At 42.1% G+C, this 18,278-nt stretch overlaps 2 protein-coding genes across 6 annotated transcripts in view; both read left to right on the top strand.

Annotated features, from left to right (window-relative positions):
* The first annotated feature begins 1,954 nt into the window (after nucleotides 1-1,954).
* On the top strand, nucleotides 1,955-8,493 carry sh3bgrl3 (SH3 domain binding glutamate-rich protein like 3). The gene is made up of 3 exons (XM_035634576.2): nucleotides 1,955-2,115; nucleotides 4,853-5,020; nucleotides 6,325-8,493. Exons 1-3 carry the CDS (start codon nucleotides 2,071-2,073, stop codon nucleotides 6,388-6,390), a joined length of 279 nt encoding a protein of 92 aa, XP_035490469.1. The 5' UTR covers nucleotides 1,955-2,070; the 3' UTR covers nucleotides 6,391-8,493.
* A 910-nt stretch (nucleotides 8,494-9,403) lies between these two features.
* trappc9 (trafficking protein particle complex subunit 9) overlaps nucleotides 9,404-18,278 on the top strand; it is a 165,841-nt gene continuing 156,966 nt past the window's right edge. For 3 of the 5 annotated variants that reach the window (XM_035634488.2, XM_047332053.1, XM_047332054.1), the window contains exons 1-6: nucleotides 9,404-9,546; nucleotides 10,452-11,047; nucleotides 13,371-13,516; nucleotides 14,168-14,293; nucleotides 15,222-15,248; nucleotides 16,772-16,893. In XM_035634488.2, coding sequence (XP_035490381.2) covers nucleotides 10,464-11,047; nucleotides 13,371-13,516; nucleotides 14,168-14,293; nucleotides 15,222-15,248; nucleotides 16,772-16,893 — 1,005 coding nt within the window. In that variant the 5' untranslated portion in view covers nucleotides 9,404-9,546; nucleotides 10,452-10,463. The other 2 variants (XM_047332051.1, XM_047332052.1) reach the window with 2 other exon arrangements.

Below are 18,278 nucleotides of genomic sequence, written 5' to 3'. Positions count from 1 at the left end.
GTGAGAACACAGCAGGAAAATCCCTGGAAAATTCACAGCCATCGAGTGTATTGAATTTTCCCGAGATTTTCCCGCTGGTGTAAATGCGTACGACTTGGACGATCTCCTGCTTCGAATGTGAACTACAAAAAAAATGTGCGGATGCAATTTTGCGAGTTGAGTTTATATCTGGAAACAGGTCAAGATCCAGTTGTTGCTCACAGCAGTGTGTTGTCCCGAAACCAGATGCAAACCTCAGGTTTTTTGTTGTTGTTGTAGGTTGTCAGGCACATGGTTCCATATTTTACAGCTTGACACATATTTTCAGTTCCTTCTGTTTACTTTTCAAGTGCCAAAAACCTCTCATCAAATGCCAGTAGGAGTTTTTATAAGGTCACTGGCATATTCAGATCAGTCATGGCAGTCGTGCTCATCCGGTTTGGCTCCACGTTTCCAGCTGTAATGACGGAACGGCCTCTTTCATCACTGCTAGATTTTCTTTTAACAGAGAAAATATTTATTGCTTTTTTGTGTACGTTGAGTTGATTTTTTGTATGTTTATGAATTGCCTCGCAGGCCGGATCGAACAGTCTTGTGGGCTGTCTATGGCCCGAGGCTGGATGTCCCGCTCTTCTATTTCATCCCTCCTTCACTGACAGTAATAAGAAACAACCTCCTGAACCATGTACTGATGCTGTGATCCATGTCCTGTGGCCCTTTCACACTTCACGCTAATATTTCATAGCCTGAATTGACAGTGCGACTGGGTCGTGCCCTTTGAAGAGGCCATGGGTTGCCTGTTTTTTTTCCCCACAGAACTGGGCAGGGCTACTTTAGAAGTGCTGGTGCAGTAGGTGTGGGCTGTGTTTTTGGCATGGGCTGCTGATGACACATCAGTAATGTATCAGTGAACTTAAAAAAAAACTTGGACTTGTTGGGACAAGCTTAATCCTTCGGTTTCGAGAGAAAGGTCCCGGCGCGAAGGGGCGCTCGGTCGGCATGAGGAACTGATGGAGCAGGAGCAGATGAGGAGTCATGGCTGAATGTTCAAGGTGAAGACACTGGACATGATCACATTCACAAAACATATATCTGCAGATAAGTTCCCGGAGGAGGGAGGAATAAAATGAGGGACTCACTTGATTCACAACATCGGTAAAGATTTTCCTGAGGAGCTTAAGGTCTATCGCTAGTTTCAGGTCTTCTTCAATGCAGTCAATGTCAATTTTGTAAAAGATGGTCTCATTTGGAGTAAGATGGATGCATTTGAGCGTTGAATAACAGCTAGTACCGTCCAATAGGTGCATGGTTGCACGTGCAGTCAGATCACAGTCAGGAACCCCCCCCCCCCCCAATATGGTCAGTAATTGTTTAAAAAAATCAAGATGGTGCTGGTCAAAATGCTAAACTCAAGGTCATAAACGGCAGTTCACAATCCAATGGGTGACGTCACAGTGAGTTGCCACTTGGTAAGTATCATTATACCAAATAGTCCAACAGTGCTTGAATATAACAGTATATAAAGCCGGTAATGATAATAATAATAATAATAATAATAATAATAATAATAATAATAATTATAATAATAAACGATTGTAAGCTATTTTATTTATGTTACATTACATTGTATTGAAAATCTGTTTTTGAGCTGCCTCAGCTTAATGATGAGTGATTCTAATTTGGGGCTTTTGTTGTGAAGGGCAGCAACGGAACGAGAGAGCGAATGCACTATTGCGATGTGACGGTGAAAAATACAGTTGTTTGTCCGTCTTGGTTCACGCTGGTCACGACTACGTTTTTAAAAAAAATGTCGTAGATGATTCTGTACAGTACGCAACAATAACACTTCGGCCACACTATAATACTGTATGCAACTCAGAAAAAAATTAATGTGGGGGGGGGGGGGGTCCAGGGAAATTGTGCCTTTTATTTTGAAATCAACCTCGCCAAACTTCTTTCCGCTTCCAGTCTGAAGTTTGACACAGCCGAGAAAGAAACAGCAGCCACCACACACACACACACACACTCACTCTCTCTCTCTCTCTCTCTCTCTCTCTCAGGGCGTGGAGCACCGTGGAGCACCGTGCGACGATGGGCATCAGGCTGTACTACACCACCGTCACGGCCTCGCGGACGGTGAGTCGAGCGGCGGTAACGTCGACGAGTTTCCCCCCGGTCGTTGTCTGAGTGTCTTGGGCTCGAACAACGCTCCGTGTAGCGGCCCGGACACACCTCGAGCCCCGTCAGTCCGTCAGCCCGTCAGCCCGTCCGCCTCCTAACGGAGCTGCGGGCCTGTGGCCGCGGACACCGTTACGGAGGGGTCGGCGGTCTGCGTCGAAGGGGATTCAAGTTGTCATCGGGACGATTGTAGCCAAAGCACAAAGGAGTTAGCAAAGACGAGGCCGGATGTGCATCTCCTCGACGTTGGCCGATGGTTCGAGGTGTTTTGTCATCCTTATCTATTAATGCAGCACGTTTGCTTGGCTGTTTATCAAAGATCATTTTCCCTCAATGTACAGATGTCGCACTTTATTGACGACAGTGACACTTTTCGTGTTGGTGTCGCGTCGGTGCATGAGCGCGGACCCCGGAAAAGGCTCTTGTCGACCATCCGTTTCCTGCTGAGCGGAAGCCAAACTTCACAGTAAAAACATTTAACAGCAGTTTTGAGGTTTTCCGTCGAATATGGCAAATATGAGGTGCAATGCAAAAGGTTTCCTGGCTGCAATCATATCAGATGCAGATGTTTAATGTCTTGTGAGCAGATCACCTTCCACTCTGTCATACACACGTCTACTAGACTAGTTACTGTAGGTGGGTTGTTCAGGGACCCTGCAGACCAGTAATCATTTTTGATGTGTTGCTGAAGTAACATTCGCCTGGTAGATTATATATATAAGTATATAAGCCGAATTAAGCAGTAAAGCCTTTCATTTATAGAAAAAAACGTCAGGCATTTATATACTTTGTTGTGATGTTTGTTTGCAAGCAGCACACCTTTAAAATGTTTGTTATTTAAATGGAGTTTTGCTGCCACAGCACATTGTTAGGATGGCTTGTGTGGGACACAATAGTCAATCGATTAGTGATCGACTACTAAAGGAATCGTCAACTATTTTTGATAATCAATTAATTGGCTCAAGTAGTTTTGATGAAGAAAAAATTCAAAATTCTCTGATTTCAGCCTATTTAATGGATATTTAATTGACACTAAACTTAAATATCTTTGGGGTGTGGAAAAGAGCAAAACACCATCTCGGGGTTTGGGAAACACGATCAACACTTTTCACGTCATTTCACGACATCTTATGGACCAAACAACTGATAGATCAATCAACGAAATAAACAACAGATTAATCGATAATGAAAATAATTGTTGTTGCAGCCCATGACAGGTTGACATCAAGACATAGATAAACAACATTTACCGTTGGAATGATATATATTATTTGCAGCACTTTCAGGAGAACAGTGTGTGTGACCACGCACCGGAGCACACATCTGGTATCTATTAGGAGTGGAGGAGGAATTCATGCAGTGGAAAACTTTTGAGACTTGAAGTTTTTTAACCCTCTCATATGCAAAAGCCTGTGTGTGTGTGTGTGTGTGTGTGTGTGTGTGTGTGTGTGTGTGTGTGTGTGTGTGTGTGTGTGTGTGTGTGTGTGTGTGTGTGTGTGTGTGTGTGTGTGTGTGTGTGTGTGTGTGTGTGTGTGTGTGTGTGTGTGTGTGTGTGTGTGTGTAAGTATATGGACAGTGACATCATTTTTGTCATTTTTACTCCGTGCAACGCCCCGATGGTTTTGGAATGAAGCAGTCGAGTTGTGATCAAAGTGTAGACTTAAACAAAAGCATTGCATTCACCTTAGTGAAGATAGTGATAGTGAGATGTTGAGTGACCGAGTTTGGCCCATTCCCTCGTTAATCCATGACAAACGAAGAAGATGAAAGGTTGATGATTTTACATTTGGTTGCGGTTCAGTGGCACACTTATGACAAGGTGCAAAACAGAAATAGCCAGAAAACCTCTGAAAAAGCCAAGTCTCCAGTAAGATTCTGTGGACAGACTTCGTCTGTCTTCCAGACTTCATCGTCTAGTCATTGACCGCAGTCCTTATATATTTAAAATTATGTTAGTTTGCCCAATTACTTTTGAGCCTCTGAAAATGGAGGAACTGAACATAAAAATGGCAGAAATTCCCAAATTTGTTGTGCAATATTTCTTACCCTATCGGACGCATTGGAAAGTCGTGGAGTCTGAGCTTGGCATTAATTGGCTCACTCCTCAAGACCCAACCTGGACTTCATGTTTCAAATGTCAGTCACTGTAGTCTGTCCAATGCAGAACAAAGTTCAGAGGATCTTTAAACTGCCGACTGCTTTCACAATTTCTGAAAACAAGCAAAAGCAAAACCCCATTTTCACTCTCAAGGACGGGGCTCTGGCATTACTCCTGTGTGTGTGTGGCCAACTGAATGCAGGCTTTTGTGTTGTCAGTTAGTGTTGTGCTAAGATGTGGTCACGTTTTTGGACACATCCACTCCCAATGTCCTCAGCGTGCACAAGGCCCATTAATCACCACCCACGGGCCGGACAGAGCCACTGCTGTTGAAAAACTTGGCCTCAAAAAGTGCTTTAATCATATAGTTAATCTTTTTTAAAATTTTTATCTCAGCACTGTGTGCATGTCCCCGCCCTTCAGCCTCCTCTTAGTTCTCAGGAATGTGGTCAATAAAAGCAGGTTTTGTATTTGTGCTGGTGAATTGTCTCCACGCAGAATGTGCAGGTCATATGCTCCGGGTGTGGTGAACCCACCCCTGCCTGTTGGTTATGCTGGGAGTGTATAATTTCAAATATTTTTTTAATTTTCTCTCAGGTGAAGTCTCAGCAGGCAGAAGTGATACGGATCCTTGAGAGTAAAAGCATCCAGTACGAGCTCATCGACATCTCCGTGGGCGGGGAGCTCCGCGATGAAATGAGGAGCAAAGCAGGGGACCCAACGGCCGTCCCTCCCCAGCTGTTCAATGAAGACCTCTACTGTGGGGTGAGGGACGCACATGCACACCCACACGCTCTGATGAGCCTAAAAGGAGGATGTGAAAACATTTTCACATTTTGCATCTTGCACCATCATTGACTTCCTGTATGTCACTTAGTATGCTCAGAATGTTGCAGACACTAATATATATATATATATATTTCATATATCACTGAGCAGCCAACTTGCTGCCAGCTGTGTTCATACAGTTTTATTACTCTTTCCCAAAAGACAGAAGATATGAAAATAAATTTACACCTTTTCCGTGACAGAGAATAACTTTAGTATGAGGTCTCAGGCTAGGACCACTTTTGCAAGTTTTCATTTTAAAACAGTGTTTTGAACTGAAAATGATCTCCGTCGGGACAGTGTTTGAAAATCTCAGTCTATACTTCCATGTACCACGCGACCATTCACGTACGGCGGTCATGCTCGTGCAGGAGGAAACAGGAAGTACACCGCTGACTCTGCTGTTGGTTGTGTAGTTGCAAAAAATGCTACGATTGAGAAACGGCAACGGTGAAACGTAAGAGAATGGATTTGTTTGCATGGATTGATGAGGTAGAACTTTTGGGCCTGTCATGATAACTACTTTCTGTTGCACGATGTATTGTCCCAGAAATAATTGCGATAAACAGTATTATCTGATTCATGTGAACTTGGTTGCGTCCTACACTATTTGTGTTGCTGCTGGGAGAAATGTTATCCAGAGTTTAGACTTTTGTTTAGGCCTCAGACAAAACAATTTGAAGATGAAAATATTAAGAAACCCATATTTTCTGACATTTTATAGCCAAAAACCAGTAATTGATTAATCATACGACGAGAACAGATGAGAGGAATAGAAGCAGCGAGACTTTGCTGGACTGTTGCTGGCGTTCATTGTCATGTCAACAAAGATGCATGTCGACACAATGGCTGTTATTGAGGTCAATAAAAATGATTGAGTTCATATTCATGTATCCTACGATTAGTCTGGCCTACAGGGCCCTGCTAAAGCCTCAGTTTTTTAAACTGAAATGTATTAAAGTGGATGTAGCTTAAGTTGTAAGTAACTTATATGGTGCAACCTGTTTTTCCCAAGTGCAACTTCAACACTATACTCAAACTAATCTATGCGTTACGTAACACATGGCTGGTGCCACAGGCTTCTCAAGTAGCTCATCAGTGTTGACATTTATAGCTAAGAGAGCGGTGTTTGATAAAGTAAAATCCTGGTCATGACTTGATAGTGATATTAAACACAACGTTGCTGTTTGGTGTCTTTATTTACTTTCCAGTTTGCTGACCGACACTCTTCCTCTCCACAGAACTACGAGATGTTCTCTGACGCGGTGGAAGAACACACGGTGAAACAGTTCCTGAAAATGGCGTGAGGAGGGTGAAGCGTATTTCTCCATCTTTGACCCCGGCCACCTCCCCACCTCCCCACCCATCCCTGCGCCCTTTTACCCCACTCTCTCTCTGCACCACTGACAGTGTCCACCCACTTTCAATGCCATTATGAAGAATGCCAAATATCTCGTATTCAGCTAATCAGAAGACACACATTCCCCGCACTGCACTGTTAGACTCTAAAGTCTTAATCTGTTTTACTTTTATTGTGTTTTTTTTTCCTGTTCTTTACTTTGATTCCTTTCAGACCATTTCCTGTCTGACAGACCAGTGTTACTAAGTGATACTAGCCCGATAGGAATCAATGGGATGTCTAGATGTGCGGTAATTAGGTCTACTAATCTGGCCCAGGCCACATGATCGCTGGAGATTAGTCTAATCCACTGGATGACAACGTTCAACCCCCGAATCGTCCTGATCTTCTGCAGACCAAAACACACATCATCACTCAGTCTTAACTACTTCTGTTCGTCTCCCCCCCGCCTGTAGCCTTCAAGTTCCCATGTCGTATGTGACGAGACAATATGTGTTCTTCACATGGATGCAATTGCACACGGAAGTAGCAAGGACCGTGATTACCTTAAACTCAAAACCCCTCGAGAGGTTTGAATCCAAAAGGGGAATCCACTGTAGCCACTGAGGTGCTTGTAGTTTGATTTGGCTAGTTCGGCCCGTGTCCCATCCACTAACATGGAGGAGGCGGGGTTTATGCTCATACAGCAGCCAGCCACCAGGGGGCAGTCGATATGTTTTGGCTTCACTTTTGAAGTGCTGTCATGTCCACCATCTTTGGGACCCACTTATAAAGACATTGCTCTTGGTTTGAAGTAATCATTGGTGACTCCATTTAGTACAAAGAGCTCATGCTCCACAAATTTTAACGACCTGTGGGAGGAATTAACTTCGTCAGTTGGACCTTACACGTGGTGGGTGTTTCATAGGCTGTTGTCAGTTATGACTACCAAGTCATTACCTTCCAACTGAAATTTTATTCAGTGTGCAAAAATATTTAGATTTACACGTGAGGAATTGCAATTTAACAGGAAATCTAATGGGAAATTATTAAAGGACCTGGAGAACAAACCAAATGATTGAACAGTTTTGAAAACTTTGTTTTCTAATCTGGTCAAACCTCATCAAAACCTCAATGGTGACACTTTTCAGTAGTTAGATGCTACTTGAGCAAGATGAACTCGTTTCTCAACATCACATTTGGTGCCACCATCTACCTGTGATGCACTTCGTGCAGGTGGTTACTCACCTTGGAACCAGCACTTACCTGACACCTATGTTTTCCATAACTGTACTGAATAACTGGAAAGCTTCTTTTCACCAGTTGTCGACCGTCCGAGCGATGGGACGCCAGACGTTTAGAAGGGAGCGCAATGATTGGATTGCAAAGATGTGAATTGTCTTGCTTTCACCCACTTAGCTTTAATTTCCTCTGCTTATGTGATGTTGCACTTTCACTGATTTAATTTTTTTTCTGGGCGTGAAGATGCAGTAATGTGACTATGCACCAAAACCCCTGACTCATGCTGAACAGACCAGAAGGTCAAGGCTGTGTTTAGATTGACCTGACTTCAGTCTTAATAGGGGAACATTCACCACATGGGAAAAATGAAGGCTTCACTTACGTGTGCTTTAATGTGTTTGTGTTCATTCCTTTGATTGATTTCAGTTGTAATATTCATTACATTGTTCATGTGTTGGTCTTGTCTTTTTTTTTCTTCAAATTGATAACATTTTTTCCTTTCATTTTTTCCTGACATCTTTCAATCCCCCATGCTTTCATAATCGTGTTGTCACGGTTTGGGATCCTGAGTAATGACGGCCTTCATGCACACAATGTTTGTGCACTGTTTTGTAAGTTGATGGTTGTGGATGTTTGCCTGTTTTTGATGTGCTCAACTATGAATCATGTTTTAGACATTCCACGTCTCTCTCTGAGCTCCTGCTTCGCTTTTGGACCAATTCCCCTTGGGCAAAAATAAGAACAAATTAGGGAATCAAATGCTGTTGTCTTCCAAGAAGATGTGAAAAGTGATTTATGGGTTAAAGAAAATAAAATGGAGTTGAATCTACTTTTCTGTTTTTAAATTTTTTTATTTGTCTGTGGAAACCAACTCAAACCTTGTTTCCTTTCAGTCCCCATTTCAATGAGGAATTTTACAAGGTGGTGTGGAGAAGTCTGTTCACCCACAAGATGGTCATTTCTAATTTGCAAGTCCGTGGAAGATTATGTTTGCCGACACATGGACAACATCTTCCCCACTTGATCTGTAGTGTAGGTACATTTGTAGTAGTCACACATGAGCTAGAATGTAAACTTATGAAAAATGTCAGTATGTTCTGAATTTCTGAATAATAATTTTTTTGTATGCACAGAAGTTTTAGTCTTCATTCAAATGCCTAATAACTAATATGAGTGGCTTATATGAGGTAATTCATTTCAGTTATGTAAATTGTATCAAAAATGTAAAAAAAAAATTAACATTGGTTAAAAGGATGATGGAGTATATTACAATATGAAGGTGAAGTCATTCAAATTCACAATTTCTATACACACGCTCAGTTGCAGTATTTCTTTTCACCTTTGGACGGCGCAGATGTAGCCTGTCCGACTTCTCATCTCCAGCAGAGGAAGAAGACGAAGAAGAAGAGAGGAGTCAAGGTAACAGGCGGAAACGAGAGATAATAATCCTGTTTATAAAATAAAAATCAATCATGCTAGTGCTGAAATGCAAAGTGCTTATCTTGGCAAATATGCAACTAGAGAGGATTTCCCCGGTAGTTTCTTCAATTCCAACCTTTATCCTTAATTAATTTTAATAGAGAAATACTAAATTTGCCATAAATCTAATGTTTTTTTTCATATCAAAAGTTGCATGATGTTGGTTGAAATTTGCCTCAAAAGGGTTTTTGAATGAGGAACGTGGTTACCATTAAAAAACAAAAATAATAATGTGGATATTTTGGAACAGTTACAGTTGTCCTCTGTAAATCAACTTTCTTTAAATGAATGTAATCTCGCGAGTTTTATTTTGAAAATGATCCCGGAAGTGTTGATTAACGGTCGCCAAACACAACACCGGTCCAAAGACGGAAGCTGAGACGTTTGACAGGAGACCGCAGAGGTAACGTGACTTCACGTCATATATTAAACGTCCTGGTCTAGACGACAGTTAATTTGACTAAACCGAGCTGTGCATTAGAAAAACACGTTCAATGCAGCCAGTTGTCGTTCCTGCGAGACTGACGGGGGCTGTCAATTCATAGGTTAGCTAAGCTAAGCAGAGCTAAGCTAGCCGACGCTCCAGTGTTTTCAGACGGTTTAGCTTCACGTTAGCCCGTTTGTGTTGACAAGCAATTAGCACAACGCAAGCTAATGAATTGAGTTGCTACACGCTTCGCTTTTGTCACACGGTGACAATGTTATAATCTCACCAGCCGCCACTTGTAGCTGACACCGCCAGTGGCAGGTGCTGCTCTGCTTTTCGGCAAAGTTAACTTTACCTCTTGTTGTTGGCGAGGGACGAGTAGCACTTTTTCTTTCAAACTTTTGGAGGACACCACGCGGCACATGTTTGTGAATAGTGTTTCCCTGCTGTGTGTGTGTGTGTGTGTGTGAGTGTGTGTGTGTGTGTGTGTGTGTGTGTGTGTGTGTGTGTGTGTGTGTGTGAGTGTGTGTGTGTGTGTGTGAGAGAGAGAGTGAGTGAGAGAGAGCACCTGGTGTCCCCTTTCTTAAGCAAAATTAAAATGTAAATATATTTTTAATTTCTCTCCTACCACTGATGGTATCTGTCCTTGCCCCCCCCCCCCCCCATCATTTTGTATGTGGTGCTCACTGCATTAGTAATTAATATTTAAATAATAAGCAGCAACATGCCCCAGTCATTCTGGATCATTTGTGCTGTGAACCGTTTTTGTTGAGTCTCTGTAAACAATAAGTGGCACATGGATGGAGATGAGTTTGATGCAACTGACGAAACAAAAAGTGTCAGCTCTGTTAAACGTGTGCGTTTGTCTGTACCCCGTGCAGCCACATGTGAAGATGAGCGTGCCGGACTACCTGCAGTGTGCCGAGGACCACCAGACGGTGCTCGTGGTGGTGCAGCCCGTCGGCATCGTGCCCGAGGACCAGTTCTTCAAGATCTACAAACGCATCGCCAGCGTGAGCCAGGTGACCATCCGGGACTCGCAGCGCCTCCTCTACATCCGCTACCGCCACCACTACCTGCCGGAAAACAACGAATGGGGCGACTTCCAGACGCACCGCAAGGTGGTGGGCCTCATCGCCATCACCACCTGCGGCCCGGCCAAGGAGTGGCCCCAGACTGCCGAGCGCTTCCACGGCCAGAAGGAGGTGTACAGCTCCACGCTGTACGACTCGCGCCTGCTGGTGTTTGGGATGCAAGGAGAGATCGCCGAGCAGCAGCGCACAGACGTGGCCTTTTACCCCGGCTTCGAAGACTGCTCCGATGTGGAGAAGCGTGTGGAAGATTTTGTGGAGTCGATATTCATTGTACTTGAGTCCAAGCGGCTCGACCGGGCCACAGACAAGTCCGGTGACAAGATCCCTCTGCTCTGTGTGCCCTTTGAGAAGAAGGACTTTGTGGGTTTGGACACAGATAGCAGGTGAGTCGTTCTCTTCCCTGTCCCCTCACCTTCCTTTCAAAAGCACTACAGCAGGTATAATCTGGTTGAGGATTCCTTAAATGCTCATAGCAGTTTGTAAATCTTATGTGCTGCATTATTTGTCTGTTTCTGTGTCAGGTTGCTCGTTGTTTGTCGGCCCCACCAGCTCAAAAATGATCCTCTCAAACATCTGACTTTTGATTTTTGCTGCTTTCATTTTTTTGCTTTGTTCACCTTGGTTTATTTGTCTCTCTCCTTTTTTTTCTCTCATACTGTCCTGTGAGTTTATTGTTGGGTGTGAAAAGGTGAGATGTTAGATTCATACGTTTAGACAACCCTTACCTATCCCATCAGCTTCAGCTCTGCCCCCGAGAGAAGCAGCCGCACCCCTGCACATTCGTCGTGCATTCCTTGGTGACTCTGAACCAAACTCATCGCTCCTCCACAGGTTCCAGGTTCTACACAAACCAATTTGAAGAAACCCGATTGAAGTTCTCGACCAAAATATCATGGCTGTTTAAAAAAACTAAATCGAAAAATCATTTACTGTTACTACTGAGTCCCCCAATTATATGCTGTTTCATCCAGATCTGGATCCATCCTAAAATGTCATCACCTGTTACCATGTCCTGGACCTGTCTTGGATAAACTCTTCATGTAAATCCATCTATAACTTTTTGAGTAATCTTGCTAAATAACAAACAAACCAACCGAACCAATCACATAACCTCCTTGGCAGAGTTAAAAATCAATGGCATGATTCTAGCTGTGTAGATCAGGCCTCATTTGTAGCAAAACATTACTGTTCATAGCACCAGTTGAACACAAATGTTAAATCAAGTTTGACACTGTTACAGGAAAAGCCTGCAACTTATTTCAGTCTTGGCCAGTAACTTCCATTCTACAGAACTTGTATGGTTCAAAGGACCATACCTGTGTTTTTTTCTCCTTGCTCATTTACATCCATCCATCCATTAGCTCATTTACGTCCATCCATCCATTATCTGTACCGCTTTATCCTTTAAAGCGGGCGGGAGGGGCGGGGACTTTGAGCCAAGGTGGGGTTCACAGTGGACAGGTTGCAAACCTACACAGACGAACAACCATTCACTCTCACAATCACACCTAAGGTTAATTCAGTATCTCCATCAACCTAAGCCCAATCTGCATGTGTTTGGACTGTGGGTGGAAGCCGGAGAACCCGGACAGAACCCACGCAGACACATGCAAACTCCACGCAGGCCACGGCCCTGGTTGGTTTGAACTGGGATGCATGAATGACATTCTTCTTTGTAGGAAATGTTTTGGACATAATATGGAAATTACAGACTTAAATAAATCAAATTAAGTTAAGTTAAGTTAAAGCGTATTTAGGCCTCAAAGTTTGGACAATGATATTGTATCATTTATCAGACGACGTAATTGATGAACTATCTCTGTTTTCCGATTTCTATACAATACAAAATTAAGTGAAACTAGTGGGGACTTTCGGCATAAAAGAAATTATATTATAACAGTTTCGTGAAAGACTGCATTTGTGATTTAAAAAGTGGTTTAAAAAGTAATAATCATACGTCGAAACAGAAAAAAAAATGCTGATATGGTCTTGTAGAGGAGGTGCTGAGAGTTTGGATCCGCTGAGGTGTGTCTGCTTCAGGAGATTTGGTTTGGGTCGGCACATTTTGGGAGAATCGTCCGTCTGGCTGTTGAGGCTGGACTGACTCACTGGCCACAATAGAGATCCTTGATGAGATTATACATCATGTGACATAGCACGGATCCTACTCATAAAACCATGAGTTTGATAATGACAGCCGACAAAAACGTTGTCCACGCCACTGCTCTTCACCTCGAGTCCGCCTTCATCGACTGATTCACTGTGTTTTCTTCTCATGACCTCCCCAGTCTTTACGAAACTTCAGATGTCATGTACAATGGGATCCTACTTTTCCTCAAACAGTTAAAATCCCTTGTGTCCGGGTGAAGCTGCGTCATCCCGAGTGTCATCCTGTGTTTTTGTAAGAGACTGTAGTGTCATGTGTCAGCTCACACACTCCCTGTTTCGTTTGCTCTCCTTTGTTTTGTGCTTCCCCGTCCCATACACCCCCCTGTAGCTGACTGATAAGATTATCTTAAGCCTCCTCTCCTGGGTCCCTGCTGACATAAGAAAGGACACTAGCAGAAATTCAGAAATGTTTTTTATAAGAAGGAGATCTCCACTATATGAAAAAAAAACGTGTTATTCAGGAATTGGAGCCTCTTTATTCATCCCGCTGTTGTCTGAAAAAAAGTCTTTCTCTGTCCTGCTGCTTTTCTGCCCCAGGCATTATAAGAAGCGTTGCCAGGGACGGATGAGGAAGCATGTCGGGGACCTGTGTCTCCAGGCGGGCATGCTGCAGGACGCCCTGGTCCACTACCACATGTCGGTGGAGCTGCTCAGAGGGGTGAATGACTTCCTCTGGCTGGGTGGTGAGTCTGGAGGATGGCGGGCCCATGGAACTAACCATTATTTTTATAATCTTTATTATACAGTAATTATAATCTGTCGATTATTTTGTCAAAAAAAATCGATTAGTTGTTTGCTCCATAAAATGTCATAAAATGGTGTAAAAAACCCAAGAATATGTTTTGTTTTGTCCTCACACCAAAGATATTTAGTTTACTGTCATAGAGGAGCAAAGAAATCAGAAAATATTCACATTTAAGATGCTGAAATCAGAATTTTGACTTTTTTTTCATAAAAACTACTTGAACCGATTACATCGATTATGAAAATATTTTGGGTTTAATTAAGTAGTCGGTTACTAGTCGATTCATCGATTAACTGTTGTAGCTCTATTTCAAACACAACTTGTTTTTTTCTCTGCAGCCATTTCTTTTTATTCATCATCTGACCTATAAAATATTAATGACATATTTTGCCTGGCTTTAGTATCAACTGTTTGCTAGGTTTGCATCTGCATTTTGCTATTATCCATCTTGAAGTGCAGGGTGTTTTTTTTAGATCACAAAAAGTTGAAGCAAACAGTAAACAATGCAAAGATCCGGATCATTATGGGAGGCTCTTGCAGGTGCAAAATCTTGGTGGGGTAGAAAACATGCCGTGTATTTTGTCTGCAGCCGCGTTGGAGGGTTTGTGCTCGGCGTCCGTTATATTCCACTACCCCGGGGGCACGGCGGGGAAGACGGCAGGACGCAAGCCAAGTGTCTCTCAGCCGTCAGATGCAGGCAAGCGCCACAGACCAGGTGAGCACATCACTCTGTGACCGGACCGAGGGGAAGGGAGTGATGTGGATGGGATCACAGCCAGAGGAGTTTTTTCTGTGACTGAGAGAGACTGTCAACTGCAACATCACTAAACTTTGCTGCTTCCAAAGACGTCAGCTGCCTGAACTGCACAAGCTTCTCTAATTGACTATATGACGATGCTGATTGAGATTGGATTCAAATTTAACGTAGTTTAATCGGCCTTTATTAACATTGTGTTATACTAACACCGCCTGTGTATGGATTTTGTGTGTTTATAGGTATATATAAAGGTATATATGTGTGTATATATACATACATATATGCATACATATATATATGTGTGTGTGTGTGTGTGTGTGTGTTATAACAAAGTGCTTTTATTATTTCTGGCCAGACTAATTAAGCTTTGCAACCTAGGATTGATTATAATTGTTTTTATTTTATTTCAATTTTTTATTAATTATAATTTTTTCAATCATTTGCTTTGCTATGCCATGCTATCAAAACGAAACACCCCCGCATATTTTTAATTTAGAAACCTAAAGCATCAAATGTTTTGTCATTATACTTCATGAATTACTAAATATGTCAAAATTCTCATTGTGTAATTTGTTTTACTCGATGCAAATTCATTTGGCCTTTGCACAAAAAAATATCCTCTCATCCAAGAGTTTAAATGACAAGTTGATATTTTTTAATATATTTTAAAAATATTTTCTTTTTTACATTTTAAATTTTTAGTGTTCAATTTGTTTTTGGTGAAACTGAATTGCATGCCAGAAGCTGATCACTGCTCAGTGTATATTTGGTCAGTGTTTTACGTCGATGTTCGGCAGCAGTAGCAGCAGCCATTGCGCAGACTAACAATGCTAACATTGCGCCTTGCGTCATGGAGTGAATCTGCATTCTCTCTCTCTGTCTGTAGGCGCACAAGAGGTCCTCATTGACCCAGGTACAGTATGGTATCTAACACAGCTCTCAGTAGACCACACCCTGCCTGTTTGCTTGTGGTTGCATTACCCCTAACCCCCCGTCCCCCTTATTCCTGTGCTTTATTTATTTATTCATTTATTTTTCTCCTATGGCAGGTTATCATTCTCCTGTGTTGGTTTGAATTCAACTTTTTTTGTTTGTTTCCAATGTACCTACCTTTTCTCACAGCCACATTTTGGGTGATCAGTATCACATCACTACATGATTGAAGACCAAGCCTACGAATGGCCACTTTTAGTTGCTTCCATTCTTTATTTATTTAGCCCCCATCACTCTAACAAAAATCATTTAAAGCTACAGTGTGTAATATTTAGAAGAACGTATTCACAGAAATTGAATATATTGTCCATAACGATGTGTTCATATATGTATAATCACCTGCAACAAAGAACCAATGTTTTTTCGTCTTTGAATGAGTTAAATAAAGTGACATGAGGTGGACCCAACCTCCGTTTAAGTCGGCATGTTTGCTACGTCGTGTTGAATACGGTTGTTGAAAAAAACGATCCAGAATATGTCGCATTCGCATTGAATTTTGATTTTTTTTGGGAAACTGGAAATGGCTGAGTTGGTTGCGGTTTGCAGCTTTACCACCAGATCCCGCCAGAAAATTACAAAAATTACACACTGGGGCTTTAACTATATATAAAAAATGTGGAATATGTTTCTAGAATATTTGCTTAAGTTTCTATATCTCAGTAGTAGTACCAGCAGGAACATCAGCGTTGATTGCCCACTTGATGAATGATCACTGCTGCGCAACCTGTCACTATTGTAGCCTAGAAAAACAATCAATCAACATACTGTAGTTATATTCTGTCCTTTATCTAGTTCAGTGCAAATATTGTGTGCATTTCTTCCCTTCTCTCATGTTTATGTGCAACTTGGCAAAGAAACGGAGCAACACAGCATCTCTTTATTCCCACATTTGTCACGGTGACGGCACCACAGTGTTTCTGGCCACAGTCCCATCGCCAGCTGACGTGGTCTCAATTATAATTTGTAGTCGGAAGCAGATTTGGCCAAGAGATGCGTCACGCAATTGCTTTTGAAACATTTCAGGCGCGAGTCACAACTCTGCCTTCAACTCCAGAGGCCTCAGTATATTCTTGTTCTCACTCATCACTGGTGTTAGGGAGAGTAAGGACGATTAGGAGGCATCAGAAGTTGGGAAAAAATAACATTTGACATTATTGACTTCCACATTAGCCGTTGCTATCTGCTCAGATATCAGCAGTGCTGTTGTGGATGTTCAACAACATATGAGCACTGTACACCTGTGTCTTGTTTACAGTGACAGATGTATCAGTATGCATGCGGTGGTGTTCTCAGGGAGAAGATGTATTTTTAAGTGTTTAAGGTTCCTCTTGTTCCTGTTGTCACTTGGGTCATTTCATTTCCTTTGCTGGCGGAACAGATTGATGGATGCTCGTCCCAGTTCCTTTCCCAAACTAATCCTATGCCGTCTTCTCTTGAGTGTAGGTGCCCTCACAGCCAACGGCATCAGTGCAGACACCAGCACTGAGATCGGACGAGCAAAGAACTGCCTGAGTCCTGAGGACATTATCGAGAAATACAAAGAGGCCATCTCCTACTATGGAAAGGTACGGACCACAACCCGCAGAAATCGAAATTTCAACCAGCATTTATTTTCGGAGTATGATATTATAATATATTTTTGCTAAATTTGGTGTAAGTTATTTGGGTGAGTTTAACAAAATATAAATTAATAATAATTTAATTAGGAAATTTGGAAACAGGGTTCAGTCCATGAATAATTTAAACTCCAATCACAGACAATTTACAGAAAAAAAACATTGTGCACATCAATCAAAGTGTCCTCCTGCAATCCTGTTCAAATAAAATTTTATGTTTACAACCAGATTATTGATCAGCTATACAATACAGCCATATCAGGTTATGGATTTTTAACAAAAGGTCAATATTAGCTGAGTTCATCAGTCAAATCTCAGTCTTGTCCTTATACATGTACTTACTTCTACTATGGACTGTTAATAATGCTTTTAATAGCTTTTAACAATAAGGAATTGTTGTTAAATGCTACAGGCACTGAAAAATTCATTGAAATTCTACTGAGAAGTGCTGAGAAGTCCTGAAAAAAATGATAATTGTAGAACACACCAACCGTCATATTTGATCGACGTTAGTGTAAAATCTGTGTGGTAAAATAAGTAAAAAGTCTTAAATTTAATTTGCTAACCCCCTGCAGAATACCTGAAGATAATAGGACATTCAGCCTTCATTTAAAAACAACCATTAAACACTTTTTAAAGATTTTGGTCTGCCGTAGGTTGTTTTAAGTCCAAAAAACAGCTCTGAAGAAGCCACAACTTCAAAGGCTAATTTTCATTCTTAGATCTGGAGCAAGAAGCACCAAGCTGCAATGAGCAGGCATCAGAGATGTACTGGCGACGTTTGCCTGCCGTAGCTCAGGAGTGTGGACAGGTGTCCTGTGGCGTCTAGGTGTCTTGGTCTTGATGTAAGATTGTTCTCCTAAAGGATAAACGGATAGAAAGCATAGAGTCTGACCTTCCTGTGCTTGTTAAGTGCACACAACAATCTAGAATCTTGTTTTTCCTGTCGGGCGTTAGACATGGTCACATGTGGCAGATGTTTTCACATCTATATCTCCGTCTGGTGGTATTCATTACTCACCAGGGGGCAGCATTTGATCTGGTTTGATGGCATTTGAAGGCAGTGACAACACTGTCTGAGCAGCAGTCAGTCCTCTACATGCGGACGGCAGCTGTTTATTTCCATGTAACGATATAGAGTGAGCATCTGTAATCTCTTAAAATGAAACGGTATCTGTCAGCGATAATAATCTGTTCAAAAAAAGCAGACAAATGAGGAGGTGTCACGTATCAGCGCTCTCTTTTGACTCATACACTTGTACAAAGTCACTAAGAATAGCATTAACGTATCCTCATTGCTTAGGCAACGCTGAATGGCTCATTATGCCGATACG

The sequence above is a fragment of the Scophthalmus maximus genome, chromosome 5 (assembly GCF_022379125.1).
Source record: "Scophthalmus maximus strain ysfricsl-2021 chromosome 5, ASM2237912v1, whole genome shotgun sequence".
NCBI lineage: Eukaryota > Metazoa > Chordata > Actinopteri > Pleuronectiformes > Scophthalmidae > Scophthalmus > Scophthalmus maximus.
This window is presented reverse-complemented; position numbering and strand designations above follow the sequence as displayed.